General features: G+C 41.2%; 2 protein-coding genes across 2 annotated transcripts; both read right to left on the reverse strand.

The window, feature by feature from the left end:
- Window positions 1-2568: 2568 nt before the first annotated feature.
- On the reverse strand, window positions 2569-6177 carry LOC116202792 (probable LRR receptor-like serine/threonine-protein kinase At3g47570). The gene is made up of 2 exons (XM_031534404.1): window positions 3329-6177; window positions 2569-3225 (listed from the first exon to the last, which is right to left on the reverse strand). The coding sequence occupies exons 1-2, from the start codon at window positions 5988-5990 to the stop codon at window positions 2855-2857; spliced, it is 3033 nt and encodes a 1010-aa protein (XP_031390264.1). The 5' UTR covers window positions 5991-6177; the 3' UTR covers window positions 2569-2854.
- Window positions 6178-12824: 6647 nt separating this feature from the next.
- On the reverse strand, window positions 12825-16297 carry LOC116206208 (probable LRR receptor-like serine/threonine-protein kinase At3g47570). Its single transcript, XM_031539019.1, has 2 exons — window positions 13492-16297; window positions 12825-13391 (listed from the first exon to the last, which is right to left on the reverse strand). The coding sequence occupies exons 1-2, from the start codon at window positions 16184-16186 to the stop codon at window positions 13009-13011; spliced, it is 3078 nt and encodes a 1025-aa protein (XP_031394879.1). The 5' UTR covers window positions 16187-16297; the 3' UTR covers window positions 12825-13008.
- Between the last annotated feature and the right edge of the window lie 2508 nt (window positions 16298-18805).

The following is an 18805-nucleotide window of genomic DNA, read 5'->3' on the forward strand; positions in this document are numbered from 1 at the left end:
ACACCACCAATGGAATCGGGGGGTCAAAAACATGGGGGATATGTGTTTAGTTTGAGGCTCAGGTTAAGTCAGGTGGGCGGTCGTCGTAAAATGGTTTGTTTTCCGGCAAATTTTGCTTGATTTCGGTGGCTGCAAGAGGCTGGACGACCAGAGCCTTTTGAGAGGGTTTCTTGAGAGGATTTTGAGTGTTTTACTTGAGAGAAATGTGAGAGCAAAAGCGATTTGATCTTCTTATCTTTAGGCTTATATCAGAGGGCTTAATAGTGTAATTTTGGCAAGATTAAGTGCAATTAAGCAATACTTTGAGGGCTGGCCGAATTTGTGAGCCAATTAGGAGGGAGGATTAGTCAAAAATGGTAGGAAGCAAGTTGGCTTGGTTGGCATTGAAGAAGAGAAAGCAAAGTGCAATTTGGTGGCTTGATCTTGAAGAAATCGGCCAGGGGGGAGAAAGGTTGTTGCCGACTTGAACCCATGGGCCCCACAAGGCTTGGAGCTGGCTAAGGTAGCTGGTTATGGTGGCTTGTGGGTCTCACGTGGTTTGGGGTTGAGTTGGGGAAGTTTGGGTCCCGGTTAGTCGCGTATTCGAGTTTCGTGGTTCGAATGACTGCCGAATCGGTGACGCGCGTGTAAAGACGATTCAAACGAGACCAACATTGCCATATTCGGGAAATTGTAAATGTTTGAGTGGCCGCGGGTCCCACATGGCTTGGAGGAAGAATTAGGAAAGCTCGAGTCCTGGTTAATCGTGCATTCGAGGTTGATGGCTCAAATGAGCACTAAATAAGCAATGTACGTGCAGAATGATTCAAATGAGACCAAATTCATTATGTTTGAGCATTTTAGGAGTGTTTTGTGTGACCCGGGAGCTTGGGGCCAGTTTTGCTCGATTCGGATGTCCAAAACCAAAATTGACCATTTTTGTCGCCTATTCAGGGTTCTGCGTGCTCCACTGCTCATTTTAGCATGTTCTGCACTTTTATGCGGTCGAAATGACCATTTTGCCCCTGTCGGAGGGTCAAGAGTTGGTTTTGCTCAATGCGGATGACCGGAGCCAATTTGGTCATTTATGTCGCATGTTCGTGTATCTGAGTATTGTACTGCTCGTTTTGGGATGTTCTGCTCTAGGGGTCAAATGACCATTTTGTTCCTGGAATTTGTGGTTAGTGCTCACATGGTGCCCTGTAGGTATTCTGACGTGCGAGAGCTACTTGTGCTCTCTGTTTTGTGGAAAACAGATTCTGACTGTCTCGGCTTGTGCTTGAGCCCGTTTTGGATTTGCTCGGGAGATTTGCATGATTTCCTGAATATGCTTAGGGCGGATTTCCAATTTGATCCCGAGAAAGACTTTTGGAGTCTCACACTGAATACTTTCTAATGCTCCGGACAACTACTGAATAATAGCACTGTAATGAGCTGGTTTCCATCGTCCTAGAATCAAATGCCCTTTTTGGTCTCTTTGAATTGCCTTCTGAGACCTGTATGGATGTTTTGATGTTTCTTCTATATGATTGCTCCCTATTGACCCAACTATGAATAGTAGCCCGGGCATTACTGAGCTTTGTTTTGTCATGTCTATCGGGCTATGGCCGGATTTGCAGCCGATATCCTCTCTTGGAGCCGGTGGACCAAAATGGGGTGCTGACACCCATCATGAAGAGAAAGCCGAGATCCTGATGAGATCGAGAAGCTAATGGGCTTGCACTCCAGCATAAAAGTGGGAGCTAAGATATCATGAATGTACTTGAATTGTGTGAGGTAGAGTCCAGTACCATCAGTGCGAGCCTCCATTCCAAGAAAGAAGTGAAGAGGACCGAGGTCCTTCGTGGCAAATTCCCGTTGTAAAGCAGTTATTATGGAATGAAAAGGTGCACCTGGGGTTCCCGTCAGGATGATATCATCAACATAGACGAGAAGATATACGAGATAATTAGGTCCGCGAAGAATAAACAGCGAGGGATCAGCTTTAGAATCTGAAAAACCAAGTCTCTGAAAATAGGTATTGAGACGGAAGGAACCACGCCCGGGGGGGCTCGTTTGAGCCGTAGAGAGATCGGCGGAGTCAACAGACATAATCAGGACGAGAAGCTTCGATGAAGCCGGGAGGTTGAGACATATAAACCTCCTCAGTGAGATGCCCATGAAGGAATGCATTCTTCACGTCCAGTTGTCGAATCGGCCACTGGGAGGAGACAACAATAGAGAGAACTGTCTAAATGGTAACCGGCTTTATGACTGGACTAAACGTCTCTGAATAGTCGACTCATTCTCTCTGATTAAAACCCTTTGCCACGAATCGAGCCTTATAGCGATCAATGGTGCCATCAGCCTTCTGTTTGATGCAATAAACCCATTTGCAGCCAACCACATTCTGCGCAGGAGATGGTAGGACAAGATCCTAGAGACCAACTCCTCTATGGACTGCATTTGTCAAGGCCCCTCATATTTATCTAAGCAAGGCGTTCCATTAAATTTGGCAGATCCTTGCTGGATCCATGGTGTGAAATGGTCGGGAGATCCAACCACTGCTTGGAAGCAAACTCTCCTTGAGTAAAAATCACGAGCTAATAATGACCGAAAAAATCACGAGAGCTAATGTCTCTCGACAGGTAACTGTCTCAGAAAAGCACAGAAATATGTGAAACAAGCTTCAAATCCGACCTCGGGCGGTAAGCCAAGAGTACAGAAACATACTGAGTAGGGAACTTCCTAATATATCTTTATTCCTCAAACTCTACAGAAATTCATCTGGTTATCCCATCAAAAAACAATGGCCAAACAACTAAAACTGCAAAAGAAGCATATTTAGCCATGAAACCAATAAAATTGGCAGTAACGTTATTCATTTTTATATACGCTAAAATGCTGCAACGAGCTTCTTCCTGATCGTCTGGAGTGCTGCAACAACATCTGGCATCTTCATCCTGTTTTCCTTCAATTCAGAAGAACAGAGCACTCCTATTTCCATTATCGAAACTAGACACTCTTGAATCTTAAGGAACCTGTTGTTCTCTCGACTGTTCTCCTGGTCTTGGCTATCCTGAAACAGGATAGGGTCGACTATATGCATGACCTGCTCGGGCAAAGCTGCTTTAGCAAAGGAATTAAGATTCAACCCATCAGTGAACATGCCATCGGTTGGCCTCTTCCCCGTGAACATCTCCAGTATGAGGATCCCATAGCTGTACACATCTCCATCTGTTGATACATTTTTGCCTGCTCCATACTCTACACGAACAATATATGTCAGGTAAACTCATAATTTCGTTCAAGGAAGAGAAACGTATGGAAATTGATTACTACAAATGGTCAGCCAGAGCAAGATAATTACCTGGAGCAATATAGCCTAGAGATCCTCTAACTCCGATGGAGCTTGTTTGATTAGAAAGGAACTCCTGAGTGGCTTCTGGCAGGAACCTGACCAACCCGAAATCGCCTACATGGCCATTCATCTCGTCATCAAGTAAAATATTGCTTGGCTTCAAATCACAGTGGACTACTGGAGTTTCAGACTGATGATGGAGATAATCAAAAGCACAAGCGACGTCCGTGGCGATATTCACTCTTTGGAGAAGACTTAATTTCCTTGGTGCATCTTCCCTTTCTCCATCAGTCCCAATTTGAGGGTGTAGCCACTCGTCTAGGCTCCCGTTTACCATGAATTCGTATATCAAGGCCTTGAAATCATTACCTTTGTAATCAAAGCCCGAACACGCTGTGATTACTTTGACAAGATTGCGATGCCTGATGTTTCTCAAGGCTTCACACTCTGCCATAAAGCTCTTCGATGCTCCACAGTGGGCAAGATTAAGCACCTTGACTGCAACAGTCATCTGATTCGAATCGAGAACCCCTCTAAACACAGAGCCGAAACTACCAGTTCCGATAAGGTTAGCGGAGGAGAACCCATCGGTAGCTCTCAGTAAGCTCTGATAAGAAACTTTCAGATGGCCATTGATAGAGGAGCCCGAATCAGACATCTTCCTCCCTTTCCTCTGCCAAAGGAAATAAACTAACAGCAGCACCAAAACTGTTCCGAGAATCCCTGACACGGTGAAAATAATAACATTTCTCACTCTGCTAGTAGTTGGTCTCACCGTCTTGCATTTAGGCAGTCTCAGTTCTGGCAGACCACCACAAAGCTTGTCATTTCCCACAACTGAGGTTCCACTTGTGTTTGCGAAGACTCCTTGCATCGGTACAGTGCCCTCAAAGTCATTAAAAGCCAGACCCAAACTCGTCAAGGAGAGGTCCTCCAAGAATTGTGGAATTTTGCCAGACAACTTGTCGTTGGAAAAGTTCAGTGCTTGAAGCCCCTTCAAAGAACTCAATGTTGAAGGGATGGGACCTGTAAACATGTTGTCCTGCATATACAAATACTCCATTGATATACAACTACCTAGACTAGCCGGAATTTCTCCCGAGAACTTGTTCCCATAGAGATCTAACTCACCGAGATTTTTCAGATTTCCAATTTCCACAGGAAGTTCGCCAGTTAGATTGTTCAGCGAGAAGTCAGCATAGATTGATAGAGAAGAGAGGCTCATAATCTCAGGGGGTATGGCACCAGAAAGTTTGTTATCTCCAAGATCTAGCAATATCAAGCTCTGACACTTCCCAAAAGAGGAAGGTATGGTGCCCAGAAGATTATTCTCCCGCAAGGAAAGGTGAGTCATCATCGTTAAATTCCCGAGGGTGTGTGGTATCTGCCCAGTGAACTTACAGAAACCAAGATGCAGTTGCTTCATATTTATAAGGCCTCCGATTTCAGGAGGGATGATACCTGAAATGTTGTTTCCCCACAACGACAAATACTCTAGGTTGATGAGATTCTTGATAACACTCGGCAGGCTTCCAGATAAGACATTGTCACTCAGTGAAAGCATGCTGAGACCAGAAAGGTTGCCTATGCATCCCGGGATCGACCCTGCGAAATGGTTCTGACTTATATCCACAATTCGGAGATTAATGGAATTTGTCAGTGAGCAGAGGAAGTTGAGGTCATTGGCTTGCCCATCTCCCAAATTATTTCCACCAATATGGAACCAGGTGACCTCACTCAACCCTCTGAAGGACGGGACATCCCCATTGAAATTATTGGCTGCCATTATAAAGACACTTAGACTGGACATGTTGGATATTGATTTGGGGATGGATCCAGTAAACTGGTTACTGCCTACTGAGAGATAATTGAGATTCGGAAGAGTGATACCCATATCCCACGGTAAGCTACCCTCCAATTGACTAATACCCAGATCAAGAAGTTCCATGGAAGTAATATTAAAGATAGTTGAAGGAACAGCACCAACGAAGTAATTCTCCCCTAGAGCAAGTTGCTTTATATTTCTCAAGTTGCCCAGTGTATCCGGAACCGTACCACTGAAGTTGTTTCTTGAAAACATAAGATACTCAAGAGATGATAAATTTCCAACTGAAAGTGGGATTGCCCCAGTGAAATTGTTGCCCCTCAAATCAAGTTGCCGGAGCTTAGACAAGGACCCCAGATTTGAAGGTACCTTTCCTTCGAGCATGTTCTGAGCGAGGATCATGCTGACGAGATTGGAGCAATGGGTCACGCTAGCAGGAACAGGGCCGCTAAGAGAGTTGTTGCTGAGGCGGAGAACCTGCAGCCTCGACAGACGGCCAACTTCAGGGGGAATTGCCGAATGGAAGCTATTGTTCTGGAGATTGAGCACCCTCAGGAAGCTCAGGTTCCCAACATGTGGGGATATGGTTCCCGACAGCTCCCCGGATTGCAAGTCCAGGATGGTGACTCTCCAGTGCCTTTGTCCGCAAGTAACTCCATTCCACTGGCAGAAGTGGATGCTTGAGTTCCACGAGCCTAGGGTCCCTAGTGGGTCGATCATCTTCACCTTGATTTCCAGCAGAGCAAGTCGATCAGTATCATTGCTGCGAACAACTTGGGCACGGGCTGTGGTGGCGATGCAACAGAGAAGCCAAAACAATGTGGCGTAGGAGAGCCGGAGCTCCATTGAACAAAATGAAAGGGAGCCTTTTGAGTAATGTTTGTTTGAATAGAAGAGACTCAGATAGGAGAGGACATATAAAGCCCCTCGATGATTGCAGGTTATGTAGTTTAATGCAAGTGGGGTTCAAAGTTCATGCATGATCTCTTCCTTCCCGGAAAGGAAAGGATGGAAGGTTTTGCATTCCCACCTTTTTGACCAAGAGAAGAAGAAACATGATGGGAAACCAAGCCAACCATTCACGTTAGGAATTATAAAGAAGTCAGATGACAAGTTCCATGGATTCTCGGACCTATAAGCAGTTATACTCATAGAGCTAATTTAAAAGTTCGAGTAGATAGGATGATAAGCCTAATCATCTAATATACTCAGAGATTTCTTTTCAAGTTTCCTATGTGGAATTAAACCTTGTTCTTGATCCTCAACAAAGATTGTTGTCGATATCTTTCAATTTTCTATTTTCTGAAAATGTTCTAAGAGAAGTGGGAAAAGTTTCCATAAAGTATAATTAAACAGTGCCTCTTGTTTTGGCCTGAAAGGGGGGAAATGCCCTTGTAATATCTATAACTGGTAGGTCACAACAAGTGGTCTTCATCGGATAGCTCAGAAATTAGCCGAATTAGAAGACATTGCCTCGAAAGAGAGATTTCATTTTGCAGACCAATTATCAGTTGGTGGTAACCTGACATGCACGGTTACCACTTACAGCCTTTTCAAGTTATAGGGTATTGAAATGTCGTGGGTTTCACTATGATAATCAATGCGTCGCACTGTAATTGGGGGATATTTCGAAGAAATCACCTGACTAGGACAAAGGAATGGGGACTTCCATTAGCAATGAAATCGAGCTATACGTGAAGACGGACCTTATATCCGTGAGACAGATCTGGCGCTATGACATCGTAATTGAAACGGGAGAGGTTCATGGACCAGTGCTTAGTGATACAATACAAGGGGTGCTTGGTGACGATTTACATAATCCGGTTTCTGACATTGTCCCCATTGAGGACGTGGAAACGAGAGTCAAAGAAGACTGCACTTATTTTATAGCCATTTGCATTTGTCTTTTTTCTCTTCTTTTTTTTTTTGTCTTTTTTTTGTGGTTTTTTTTTTTGAGGGTTGGGCGGACGCGGATGTGGATTCATTTTAGATTCAGGATTAAAGTTACTTTGATTTTGATTTTGATTTTGATTGTGAAAATGAACAAATGAGATGTGATTATAAATTTGGCTTGGGAAACGTATATTTTTATTGTGTAGTGTGTTGAGTTAAAGTTAAAGTTAAAGTTAAAATCAAATTTCTCTCGATCCAAACGGGGCTTTAGCTGTAGGTTTTTCTTTATTCATTCACTATTCAAATATTCATGTTGATTTTTTTCTTATTATTTTTTTCCTGCCATTCCACCACCTAAAACGGTCCTTGTCTTGTTCCCTATCCTCCAAAATTATACTTCACCGAAAAGATTATATAAAATATTAAAACTATACAAACGACCCGTACGAGCTAGAATTATTCTGATAATTAATAAAGTTGTTATTATAAATTCTTCCATTATAATCTCTATGAAATTATTTTTATTCTCATACATATTTATAGTGTTTGATGATGAATATAATATCTCACCTTGAGATAATTGAACGGTCTCAATACTCCACCCACAGTTACAGATGTATCAATTCTTCCTAAAACAAAAAATTCCTCCTCTAATATGTTCCGTTTCATTCGTCCAACAAAAACACAACAATAAATAATATATCATATCCCATAAATTACATGATTGTATTTCTCTCCACTACAACAAAAAGAGTCTAGGGCGATCTACAAATAAACGTCGCCCTAGGTGTGACTTCTTGGGATCTAGCATCGCCTAAACGAGGTCTAGACGACCCATAGCAAAGCATCGGCTCTAACAGTCGCCAAAAGATTGGTCTATAATGACTCAAAGTCAAAAGTTGCCTTAGGACCAGCTTTAAACGACTATTCCTAAAAGTCGAGAAAAAAGAGTCGGTAGAAGGTCGTTCTGAGGCGATGTTTGGATTAATGTCGCAACAGGATTATCTTGTGGCGACTTTCTATTTTTGGTCGGGACTTTTCGTCGCCTAAAGTTAAGCTTTTGCCAATCCATGGCTTAGTGTCGCCATTGCATACCTGTGACGACGTTCTTTTGGGTCGTCAAAAGTTAATCACTTCGAATTTTTTTTGAGTTTACTGCGAGCGACATAAACACTAGAACTGAATTTAACCTTTTGCCCATAAACACTATCTATTTTCTCCCACTTCAATATCTCATCGGAAGAAGGTACTTGCAGGTACTTAATATATTAAAACACAATTATCATACTTACTTCCCACAAATTATATAATTTGTCTACTTGTAAGCTTACTTAAGGTGGTAATCAAATGTTTCACATGCTTTACATATTGAGTTTTGAGGTTTTTATCTAAAATGGCCCATGGTTTGTCCGTTTTGTCAAATCTATCCTATGCTTTTTTTTGTCAAATCTATCCCGTGGTTTACTTTTTGCATCAAATCTATCACGGCGTTATCTTTTCCATTAACATCTAACGGCCATGCTGATGTGGCACGTGGAGAAATAGTGGGCCACACTTGCCACGTAGGCGCCACGTCAGCACGACCGTTAGATGTTAACGAAAAAGATAACGCCGGGATAGATTTGATGCAAAAAGTAAACCATGTGATAGATTTGACAAAAAAAAAGCATATGATAGATTTGACAAAACGGACAAACCATGGGCCATTTTAGGTAAATTGCATATAAGAACTTATTGTATAGATATGTGGATATATGTATATCGTGTGTGTGTTATGCATTCTATATTCTTTTGGGACTTGATATAGTGATATGTTGGTTAAATGCAATTTTTGTTCAATATGCCCACTAAGTGTTCGATGAAACATACTAGCACATTTTGATTCGCGTTTCCATTTTATTAATGACTCATTATCGTTATGGAAGGTTTATAAGTGATGTCATTGATTATCTTTGTAGGCAATGGATATTAGTTGGGTCGATTATCCAAGGTTTATGAAGCCTTTTATGGCTGGTCTTGACAAACTTATAGCATTCGCAGTTCAAAACTCTACACTTAATGGGAAGATTTATTGTTCGTGCCAACGATGCAACAATGTGTCTATACATCCATCGAATATTGTATATAATCATATTCTTGACCGCGGTTTTGTACAAGATCACAAGCATTGGGTTTTCCATGGAGAATCAATTGAGAGGCCACCAATTCAAACAAGGCAACCTTCAAGGAGTTCACCAATGGCTCACACAATTATAGACGATCATTTCAATGTGAGAGAACTCATTACAGACGCCCTCGGATTGAACAATAATGACGAGCTTCAACACGAAGTTGTGGATGATGGTGCTTGCGAAACTTATCAACCTAATGAGACGACTCATGGTACAACATGTACCAAAAATACTCCATTGGATGACTGTGATGTTCCGCTCTACCCCGGTTGCAAGAAGCACTCGACCATTTGATTCCTCCTCCGTCTTTTCCACATTAAGGCCCCGTTTGATTTGTAAATTTGATTTTAGAATCATGATTTTGATTTTAACTCAACACACTACACAACAAAAATACATGTTTCTCGAGTCAAATTTATAATATCATCTCATTTGTCTTTTTCCACAATCAAAATCAAAATCAAAATCAAACTTACTTTAACTCTAAAATCAAACGCACCCTAAAGCACTTTTTGGGCAGTCTGCAAAATCCGTCACCGTTTTGTTAGAGTTGCTAAATGATTCATATCCTTTAGTAACTCCAACATGAGTTGCTAAATGATTCATAGCCAACATGAGGAGGCTGTAGAGCTCCTCTAGTCTCCAGAGGGAGTTGCTACGCTGGTCTCCCCCTCCTAGCCTTTATATTCATAAAAAAAAAATCCAACATGAGTAAACACCAAGCCAAGAAGACTATTACAAAGTTAGGTCTTGGTTATGGAAAGATCGATGCCAGCTCGAACAATTGCATGCTATATTGGGCCAAAAATGTTGATAGAGTTGGGCAGTATGTTCAATTCAAACATGGGAGTCGCCTAAAGAAAACTTGAATGAGGTTTTCAAGTTGTTATTATTTCGATTGTTATTGAACTTGTGACGATGGCCTAACTTTGGTCGGGATTTGTAACATTGGGTTTGGATAATTATGGTGTAATAATATTTCGAACATAGTTATGTGATGTAATTCTTCGATTTACATGCATATTTGTATAAGTATTTGGGTTTGATTAGAATAAATTTCAGGATAGTATCCTGATAGCAAGCTTTCCACTGTCAGCTAGCTATTAGCTTGCTAATAATGGACTGGCAATTGTTTTATTTAACCTGTCAATAAGTTGACAGCTTGCTGACAGACAGCGAGTATCGAGCTGCTCCATGTGGCATCATATGTAACCTAAGGCAACATTGAATTTGGTTGGACCAGGTCACTTTACGCTAACCCAAACATGAGTCATCCCATGTTGATGTTAGACGACATCTACTAAGCGTCTACATAGGTTACTAAAGGCCGACGTTAGCATGGGTCGTCCCATGTTGATGTAAGGCAATGTCAGCTAAACATCGGCATAGGTTACTCAAGGCCGACGTTAGCATGGCTAGTCATAGGGTGGTCATGCCCCGACGTTTACAAACGTCATCATAGTCAGATCTAGGTCTACCCATACAAACGTTGCCATAGGTGGTCCTCTGTCGACTAGGGGTTATGGCGACTACTGTTATGGGTCGGCACAGACAGGTCTCTGGCGAAGTTTCTTATAAACGTCGCAAAACCCTATCCCGACCGGACCTTAAGCGACCCATAGCTAAACATTGGCACAAACGTCGTGAGACCTATCACAACGCCTTTATGGGTCGCCCTAGGTCCCAATATGGGTTGCTCTAAACCCTTTTTCTAGTAGCGCTCGTATAAATAGAGATAGTTGATTAACTGCATAAACAAAAATTTTGATCTCTAATTAATATAAAATCATCTCCCTCTAATCTGTATGTAATATAATTTACTCACCTAGGCATGTCTGGTTCCAAGACCATACCTCTTAATATCATTTTTTTTTTATAATTAATATGGTGAACAGCAGTAATAACAACCTTACTGCCCTCGATAGGCAATGTTATGGCTCTCGTGTTCAACGGCGAACATATCAGATCAATTGAACAATCAGTGCAAGCACCGACCCCCGTCAGTGTAACACCACCAAAGGCATACTATAGTTCACAAAAGTCTGTGTCCCTCAAGCTCAAGTAAGGAGCACACTTTTAACAAATATTTTAACACAAATACATAGAGGGGATTCGAACCCAGAACCTTGGGGTTACCTCGCAGTATCTATGCAGAAAAATTGATGATGAATTTCTGCTCACATTTCCCTCCATGTCAAAGTCCATGGAGCTAAAAAAAATGGGTTCTCTATCTCAAACACTATATTCTATTAAGTTTTTAATAATCAAATTAATTTATTATAAGCCTATCCCGACCGGACCTTAAGTGAGCCGGAGTTCCATTGAACAAAATGGAAGGGAGCTTTTGAGTAATGTTTGTTTGAACAGAGGAGGGTCAGAGAGCACACATGAAGGCCCTCAATGATTGCAGGTTTTGTAGTTTTACTGCAAGTGGTGTTCAATGTTCGTAAGTCAGAGAACTCCTTGCCATATGGGTTTTTTTAATTATTTTTTTCACCCCTGAAACCCCCCCTTTATAACTTGCAAACATATTTCTTCCAATTTTCATTTTTTTTCTTTTTAAATATTTCTAAGAAAGTGGAAAACTTTTCCATAAAGTTATAATATGCCCCTAATATCTATAATTGGTAAGTCACACAAGAGGTGTGGTCTTCGTCAGATAGTCTGAAATTAGCCGACTTTGAAGACATCTATACACCAAGAAGATGTTGAATCATTGACTAAAAATTCTTTTTTCATAAAGAAAAATGTCTTGTTATGCTCTTGATGTAGCAAAATGTGTGCCGACTGATTGCACGGCCACCATGATGACGTCAGAATGTGGAGGATGAGGGCTGAGACACGTTGGAGATAAGGTCTCGGCGAGGTCCCAACGTAGAGAGAGAAAGAGAGATTTTATAGAGAGAGAGAGAGAGAGAGTAGGCAGGAAGATATGGTTATTGAGGTTAGTTTCCTCTTTGGGAAATTGCCTTTTATGGCCGAGGGTTGGGGCAATTGGGCCGGCTCACGAGCTTTACCCATATGGGCCGGGCCTGTAGGCTCAACTTATTGGATTCAGGCCTATGTCGGAAGCCCAGTCCAAATTGTCAATTAGCCCGGTCCACGTCACCACTATATAGATCAATACAATATAACAGGATCACCAAGAAATCGACTACGACGGGACCGGCCACCCTGTCTGCCCCAACTTAGCCTAACATGTACAAGTAAAACCATATAGTTGTACTTCCCGCTCGAAAAACTGACAACCCTGAGTGTTTTGTGGAATTGCGACTCCGGAGATTGACAGATTTTTTAACCACTTAATAATTTGACGTGCATAATTAATGGGGAAAAGCAAAGAACAACTTCGCTAAAATTGATTGAATTTAATAAAGAAGCACTTTGGATTTCCATGCATGTTATTCTGCATTTCTCATTTTGCGCGGTGAAACAGCAAGTTATTTGGTCTCGGTGCATAGACATGGGAGAATACTTTGGTGAATCACCTAGTCAGGGCAAAGGAATGGCGACTTCCCATTCACAATGAAATCGAGCTGCATAGACACAGGCGTCATATTAAACTGTCGATCCTAAGAGTCGACTACTTCCGTAAGGCAGATGTGTAGCAGTTGGATTAGAGAACTGGAGCATGTAATTTCAGAACAAGGAGTTCATAGATATACATTTAACAAATTTACGATAACTTGCAGAATGCAGAAAGACCACTCCTGACCAAAGACGTTGGTCAAGCAACCTAAAACTAACAGTACAGTTTAACATAGAACAGCATACCATTGTTTTCCTCATCTCAACCGCCTTCAGTTTCCTCGGCTTCCAAGAAGCATCTCCCTGATTGCCTGCAGCACAGCAACGACTTTGCTCATTCTCATCCTGTCTCTTGGCGCTTCAGAGGAACAAATGATCCCTATTTCCAAGATCGAGACCAGACATCCGCGAAGGAACTCATCGTGGCTCATCCAGGTTCTCGAGATATCCTGATTGTTGTCCTCGTCCAGGAGCAGCACAGGGTCAATAATCTGCAGAACTCGCTCCGGGATAGCTGCCTTAGCAAAGGAATGCAGGTTCAACCCATCACTGAGCATGTCATCGGTGGGCCTCTTCCCTGTGAACATCTCCAATATGAGGATACCGTAGCTGTACACATCTCCATCAGTTGACACCTCAGCACCCGCTCCATACTCTGAACAAAATCTGTTGGGTCAACTTCTTTTGCTTGTACGAGGAAGAAAAAAATAAGGAAATCGATTAGTACATATGGTCAGATGGAGTTAGATAATTACCTGGCGCAATATAGCCAAGAGAACCTCCAACTCCAAAGGAGTTAGTTTGATTAGAAATGAACTCCCTGGTGGCTTTTGGCAGGAACCGAACCAACCCGAAATCGCCTACTCGGCCATTCATCTCTCTATCAAGGAGAATATTGTTTGGCTTCAAATCGCAGTGGACTACTGTTGTTTCACACTGATGATGGAGATAATCTATAGCACAAGCAACATCAATGGTGATGTTCACTCTCTGGAGAAGACTTAATATCCTCGGCGCATCTTCCCACTCTCTACCGGTCTCAATTTCTGGGTGTAGCCACTGGTCTAGGCTCCCATTTTCCATGAATTCATTTACCAAGGCCTTGAAATCATTGCCTTTGTAATCGAGCCCTGAACAAGCAGTGAGTACCTTCACAAGATTTCGATGCCTGATGTTTCTTTGGGCCTCACACTCTACAATGAAGCTCTTCGATGCTCCTTGGTGGGTGAGATTAAACACTTTCACTGCAATGGTTGTCTGATACAGACCAAGAACCCCTTTAAAAACAGATCCAAAGCTACCGGTTCCAATTAGATTGGCAGAGGAGAACTGGTCAGTAGCATTCAGCAGGTCTTGATAAGAGACCTTCAGAAGCCCGTCAAACGAATAGCCAGAGCCAACTGTTCTCCTCTCTTTCCTACACCAGAGAGCATATAGTAATGAGAGCACAAAAGCTATTGCCAAAATCGCTGGCACCGTATAGATAGAGACATCTCTCAATCTGCCATGGGTTGATCTGCTTGGCTTACATTTAGGCAGCTGATATTCTGGTAGACCCCCACAAAGCTTTACATTTCCCAGAACCGACGTTGCACTGGTATTTGCAAAAACTCCTTCCATTGGCAGATTGCCCTCAAAATTATTGAAAGACAAATCTAAACTTGAAAGATTGAGGTCCTTAAAGAACTTGGGAATTTGGCCCGACAGCCTGTTGTGGGAGAGGTTCAATTCTTGAATTCCTTTCAAGGAACTCAGAGTTGAAGGGATGAGACTGGTAAAAATATTTTCCTGCATGTACAAAACCTCCAACGACATACAGCTACCCAGAGTACTTGGAATTTCTCCCGATAACTTATTCCCATACAGACGTAAAGCACCGAGATTTTTCAGATTCCCGATTTCCATGGGAAGCTCTCCAGACAAATTGTTTTTTGAGAAGTCTGCATATATTGATAGAGATGAGAGACTAACAATCTCAGCGGGTATGGCACCTGTGAGTTTGTTATCTGCAAGATCTAATAACAACAGGTTCTGGCACTTGCTTAGAGAGAAAGGTATGATGCCCTGGAGACTATTTCTCTGTAAATAGAGGTGAGTCATCATTGTCAAATTCCCGAGGGTATGTGGAATTTGTCCAGTGAACTCACAAGAATCAAGATACAATTCCTTCATCTTGTTGAGATTTCCAATTTCGTGAGGAATGATACCTGAAATACTATTGCTTGATAATGACAAAACCTCCAGATTTTTTAGATTCCCAATACTACTCAGCAAGCCGCCTGATAAAACATTGCCATCTAACCAGAACCTTGCAAGAGTGATTGACAGGTTAACAGTGCATTCGGGCATTGACCCACCGAAATTGTTCTGCCTTATACCCAACAAATAGAGATTTGTGGAATTTGTCAATGGGCAGAGGAAGTTGAGGTCATTAGCTTGCCCACTTCCCAGATTATTTTGACCAATGGAAAACCTAAGCAGGTCACTCATCTTCCCAAAAGAAGGAACCTGTCCAGTGAAATTATTTCGTACAACTTGGAAGCTACTTAGACTGGACACATTGGATAGTGATTTTGGGATAGATCCAGTCAACCGGTTATAGCCTACTGATAGAAATTTGAGCTTTGGAAGAATGATGCCCAAGTCCCATGGTAAGATACCCACTAATTGGTTATCACCCAAATCAAGATATTCCAGGGAAGAAATGTTGGTGATCGATGAAGGAAAGTTGCCAACTAAATTGTTCTTCGTAAGATCAAGAACCTTCAAGTTTCTCAGGTTGCTCAGCGTATCTGGAATCTTACCCTCAAAGTTATTAAATTGCATCCGAATAGCCTCCATGGATGACAAGTTTCCAACTGAAAGTGGGATAGTTCCACTCAAATCATTGAAATCCAATGAAAGCCATGTGAGCTTGGACAAGAAGCCAAGATCAGAGGGTAAGTTCCCTTCAAGCATGTTGGAATGGAGATTGATGCCGACGAGATTGGAGCAAATTACCAGGCTTGGAGGAATCGGTCCATTGAGTGAGTTGTTGTTGAGGCTCAAAAACTGCAACCTTGACAGGTGACCAACTTCAGGGGGAATCCTCGAACGGAAACTATTGTTTTGGAGATTGAGTACCCTTAAAAAGCTCAGATTCCCAATGTGCGGGGATAAAGTCCCCAACAGCATTTGGGATTGCAAGTTTAGGACAGTGACTCTTTGGTGCCTTCGCCAACAAGTAACTCCGTGCCACTGACAGAAATGGTGGGTAGAGTTCCATGAGCTCAAGACCCCGAGTGGGTCGATGATGTTGGCCTTGAATTCCAACAGAGCAAGCCAGTCGGTCTCATTCCCGTTAGTCCTTTGTGCACTGGACACCAAGGAAGCGGCAAGAGATATGGCAGTGATGCACTGAAGAAGCCAAAATGTTGCAGCAGAACACCATCCCTGGAGGTGGGACTCCATTTGGGTCTGCTTGTTGTTTGGGGAGTATTCAAACTGCAGAAAGCTTAGATGAAGTGGTTTTGCTATTGAAATGGTTGGCAGAATGAGAACGCAGTTAAGTCAGGGGCCCCGATCTTCTCTTGACTTGACCGCAATCCTCTTCCTTAAGTCCAAATTATAAGGGTATATTTGTTTTTTGAAAATTGTTTAATTCATCTCAACTTAATTCTACTTATTTTCAATTCAACATCACAATCATTACTTTTTTTAAAAAAAAAATTAACTATTCAATTCAATTTTTAATATTAAATTCTCTCAACTATTCATTACTTTTTCACAATTTAACAACACAATCATTACTTAATCATTACTTTCTCTCAATTATTTATTACTTTTTCACACTTTTTCTCATAGTTCAACAATATAATCATTACAAACCAATTAAAATCAAAACTCAACTCAACTCAACTCTAAATCCAAACGCACTCTAAAGCATATGAACCAATTTTTCGAGTGAGTTTGTTTCTATAGAAGAGTAGAGATTATATATGAAACCCCTCAATGATTCCAATTTGCAAGAAATGTGATGCACGATCAATCCTTTTCTTTCCTGGAAAAAGAAAGGATGGCAGCTTTTGTGTTCCCACAATTTTTTTACCAGGAGGAAGAAGAAAACAGATTCGAGAACGCCCATTCAAAGGCCTGTATACATCAAGAGACAAGACGTTGTCTCAAATATTATAGTAATTCCTCTATGACGAACAATTAATAGTTGTTTTGTGAACAAGCACGTGGTTTTACATGACTACTGATTACTAAAGTTGCATTTTATTTAATTTATGAGGTCCTCTGAGCTCCACTATGACAGTATGGTGCCCTGTGATTGAATGCTACACTTCAAAATATGTCAAGACACGAGTGACCAACAAACTTTTCCCTTTTTGTTAGCTCTTGGTAAGTAGCAGATGCATGCCCATTGTACAGATCATCAGTAATAGGATGGACGAGCAACTTGACTATGATGACAAATTCTATGATGCAACCGCTGTGTGGTGCAATTAATTTCTTCACCACCGTTTATTTATTAACTTTTTTTCATCGATAAATTATAACCAAATTGTTTAGAAAAGTGATCGAACTAATAAGTGATTGCACCATAGAACTTACCCATAATCAGGGTTGGACCGAATGAGGGGCTGAGGGGCAGCTCTCCGCCCTAAAACTTTGACGTTTTTAAATTTGACTTGTGTTTGGTATTTGTGTTGAGTTTTTATTTTAATTATTTTGTAATGATTGTGTTGTTGAATTATGAGAAAAAGTGTGGAAAAAATAATGAATAATTAAGAGAAAGTAATAATTGTGTTGTTGAATTATGGAAAAAGTAATGAATAGTTAAGAGAATTTAGTATTAAAAATTGAATTGAATGGTTAACAAAATTTAAGAAAAAACGAAAAGTAATAATTGTGTTGTTGAATTGAATTTAAGTGGAATTGAGCAGAGTTGAGTTGAAAAAAAAATCTTATGCCAAACATGGCCTCATTGATGAAGAATTCCATGTACACATACACAACCGAATAAAGAGAATCAGGGAATTAATCCTATCAATCGTGGAACGAATAAATCTATGCTAAGTATACAGTAACTATCTAATCTACAGAGAACTACTAGATAAACAGGTGACAATCCATAATACTCCCCTCAAGTTGGAGTACGAGGATTTCGAACGCCTAACTTGCAAATTAGAAAGCAAAAGCAATCTCAACTAAGTTCCCTAGTGAAGATATATGCAAGTTGGAGCCAAGAGGAGACATGAGAAGTGGTGCCGGCACTTGATGTGTTCACAAACGAAATGATAATCAATATCAATGTGTTTTGTTCCTTCATGAAACACGGGGTAAGCAATGACATGAAGCGTTGCCTGATTATCACAAATTAACATCATAGGCTCCGAAAGATATACACCCAAGGACGAAAGTAGGCTCCGTAACCATAATAAATCCCTGGAAGTAGCAACCATATTCTTCTTTGCAGAGGAATGAGACAGTGGTTTGTTTCTTCGTTTTTCATGAAATTGGACTCCGTCTCAATATAATGAAGTATCCAGTAACAGAACAGCTGATCAAGAACAACTTCCCAATCAGAATCTTAAAATGTCGTCAGATGTAGAGAGGATGGTCATATGAAAATGCCTTGCCTCGAAGAATCCTTAAAGCATCGGAGGACTCTAGTAGCTTCATCCCAGTGTTCTTTTTCGTGTGTCCTGCATGAACTGAGATAAAATATGAAACAAATAAGAGAGTTCTAGATAAATAAGGCGGCCCACTAATCGTTGATAGCACGAAGGATCGGATAAAGGAGGACTAGAATCCGAGGATAGCTTCTGGTGTTCTTTCATAAAAAACGGAGAACGCTTAGATCCTAACATATATACCACACACTTAATAATATCCAGAATATACTTGTGTTCACACAAAAGGAGTCGAAAATCCATACGGGTTACCCCCAATACCCAGGAAGTACTTCAAAGGTGCTAGGTCTTTAATGCGAAAACATTGATGGAGATGATTCTTGGGCATCTAGCAATGATTTGAATTGTTGCCGACCAGTAGCAAATCATTGAGATAAATGAGAACAGCTAA

This window comes from Punica granatum, chromosome 4 (assembly GCF_007655135.1).
Source record: "Punica granatum isolate Tunisia-2019 chromosome 4, ASM765513v2, whole genome shotgun sequence".
NCBI lineage: Eukaryota > Viridiplantae > Streptophyta > Magnoliopsida > Myrtales > Lythraceae > Punica > Punica granatum.

Coding starts and splice junctions, on each gene's coding strand:
- LOC116206208 (XM_031539019.1), bottom strand. CDS start 16,186: ATGGAGTCCCACCTCCAGGGATGGTGTTCTGCTGCAACATTTTGGCTT. Junction 13,392..13,491: donor TCTTGGCTATATTGCGCCAG/GTAATTATCTAA, acceptor GATTTTGTTCAG/AGTATGGAGCGGGTGCTGAG.
- LOC116202792 (XM_031534404.1), bottom strand. CDS start 5,990: ATGGAGCTCCGGCTCTCCTACGCCACATTGTTTTGGCTTCTCTGTTGC. Junction 3,226..3,328: donor TCTAGGCTATATTGCTCCAG/GTAATTATCTTG, acceptor TTGTTCGTGTAG/AGTATGGAGCAGGCAAAAAT.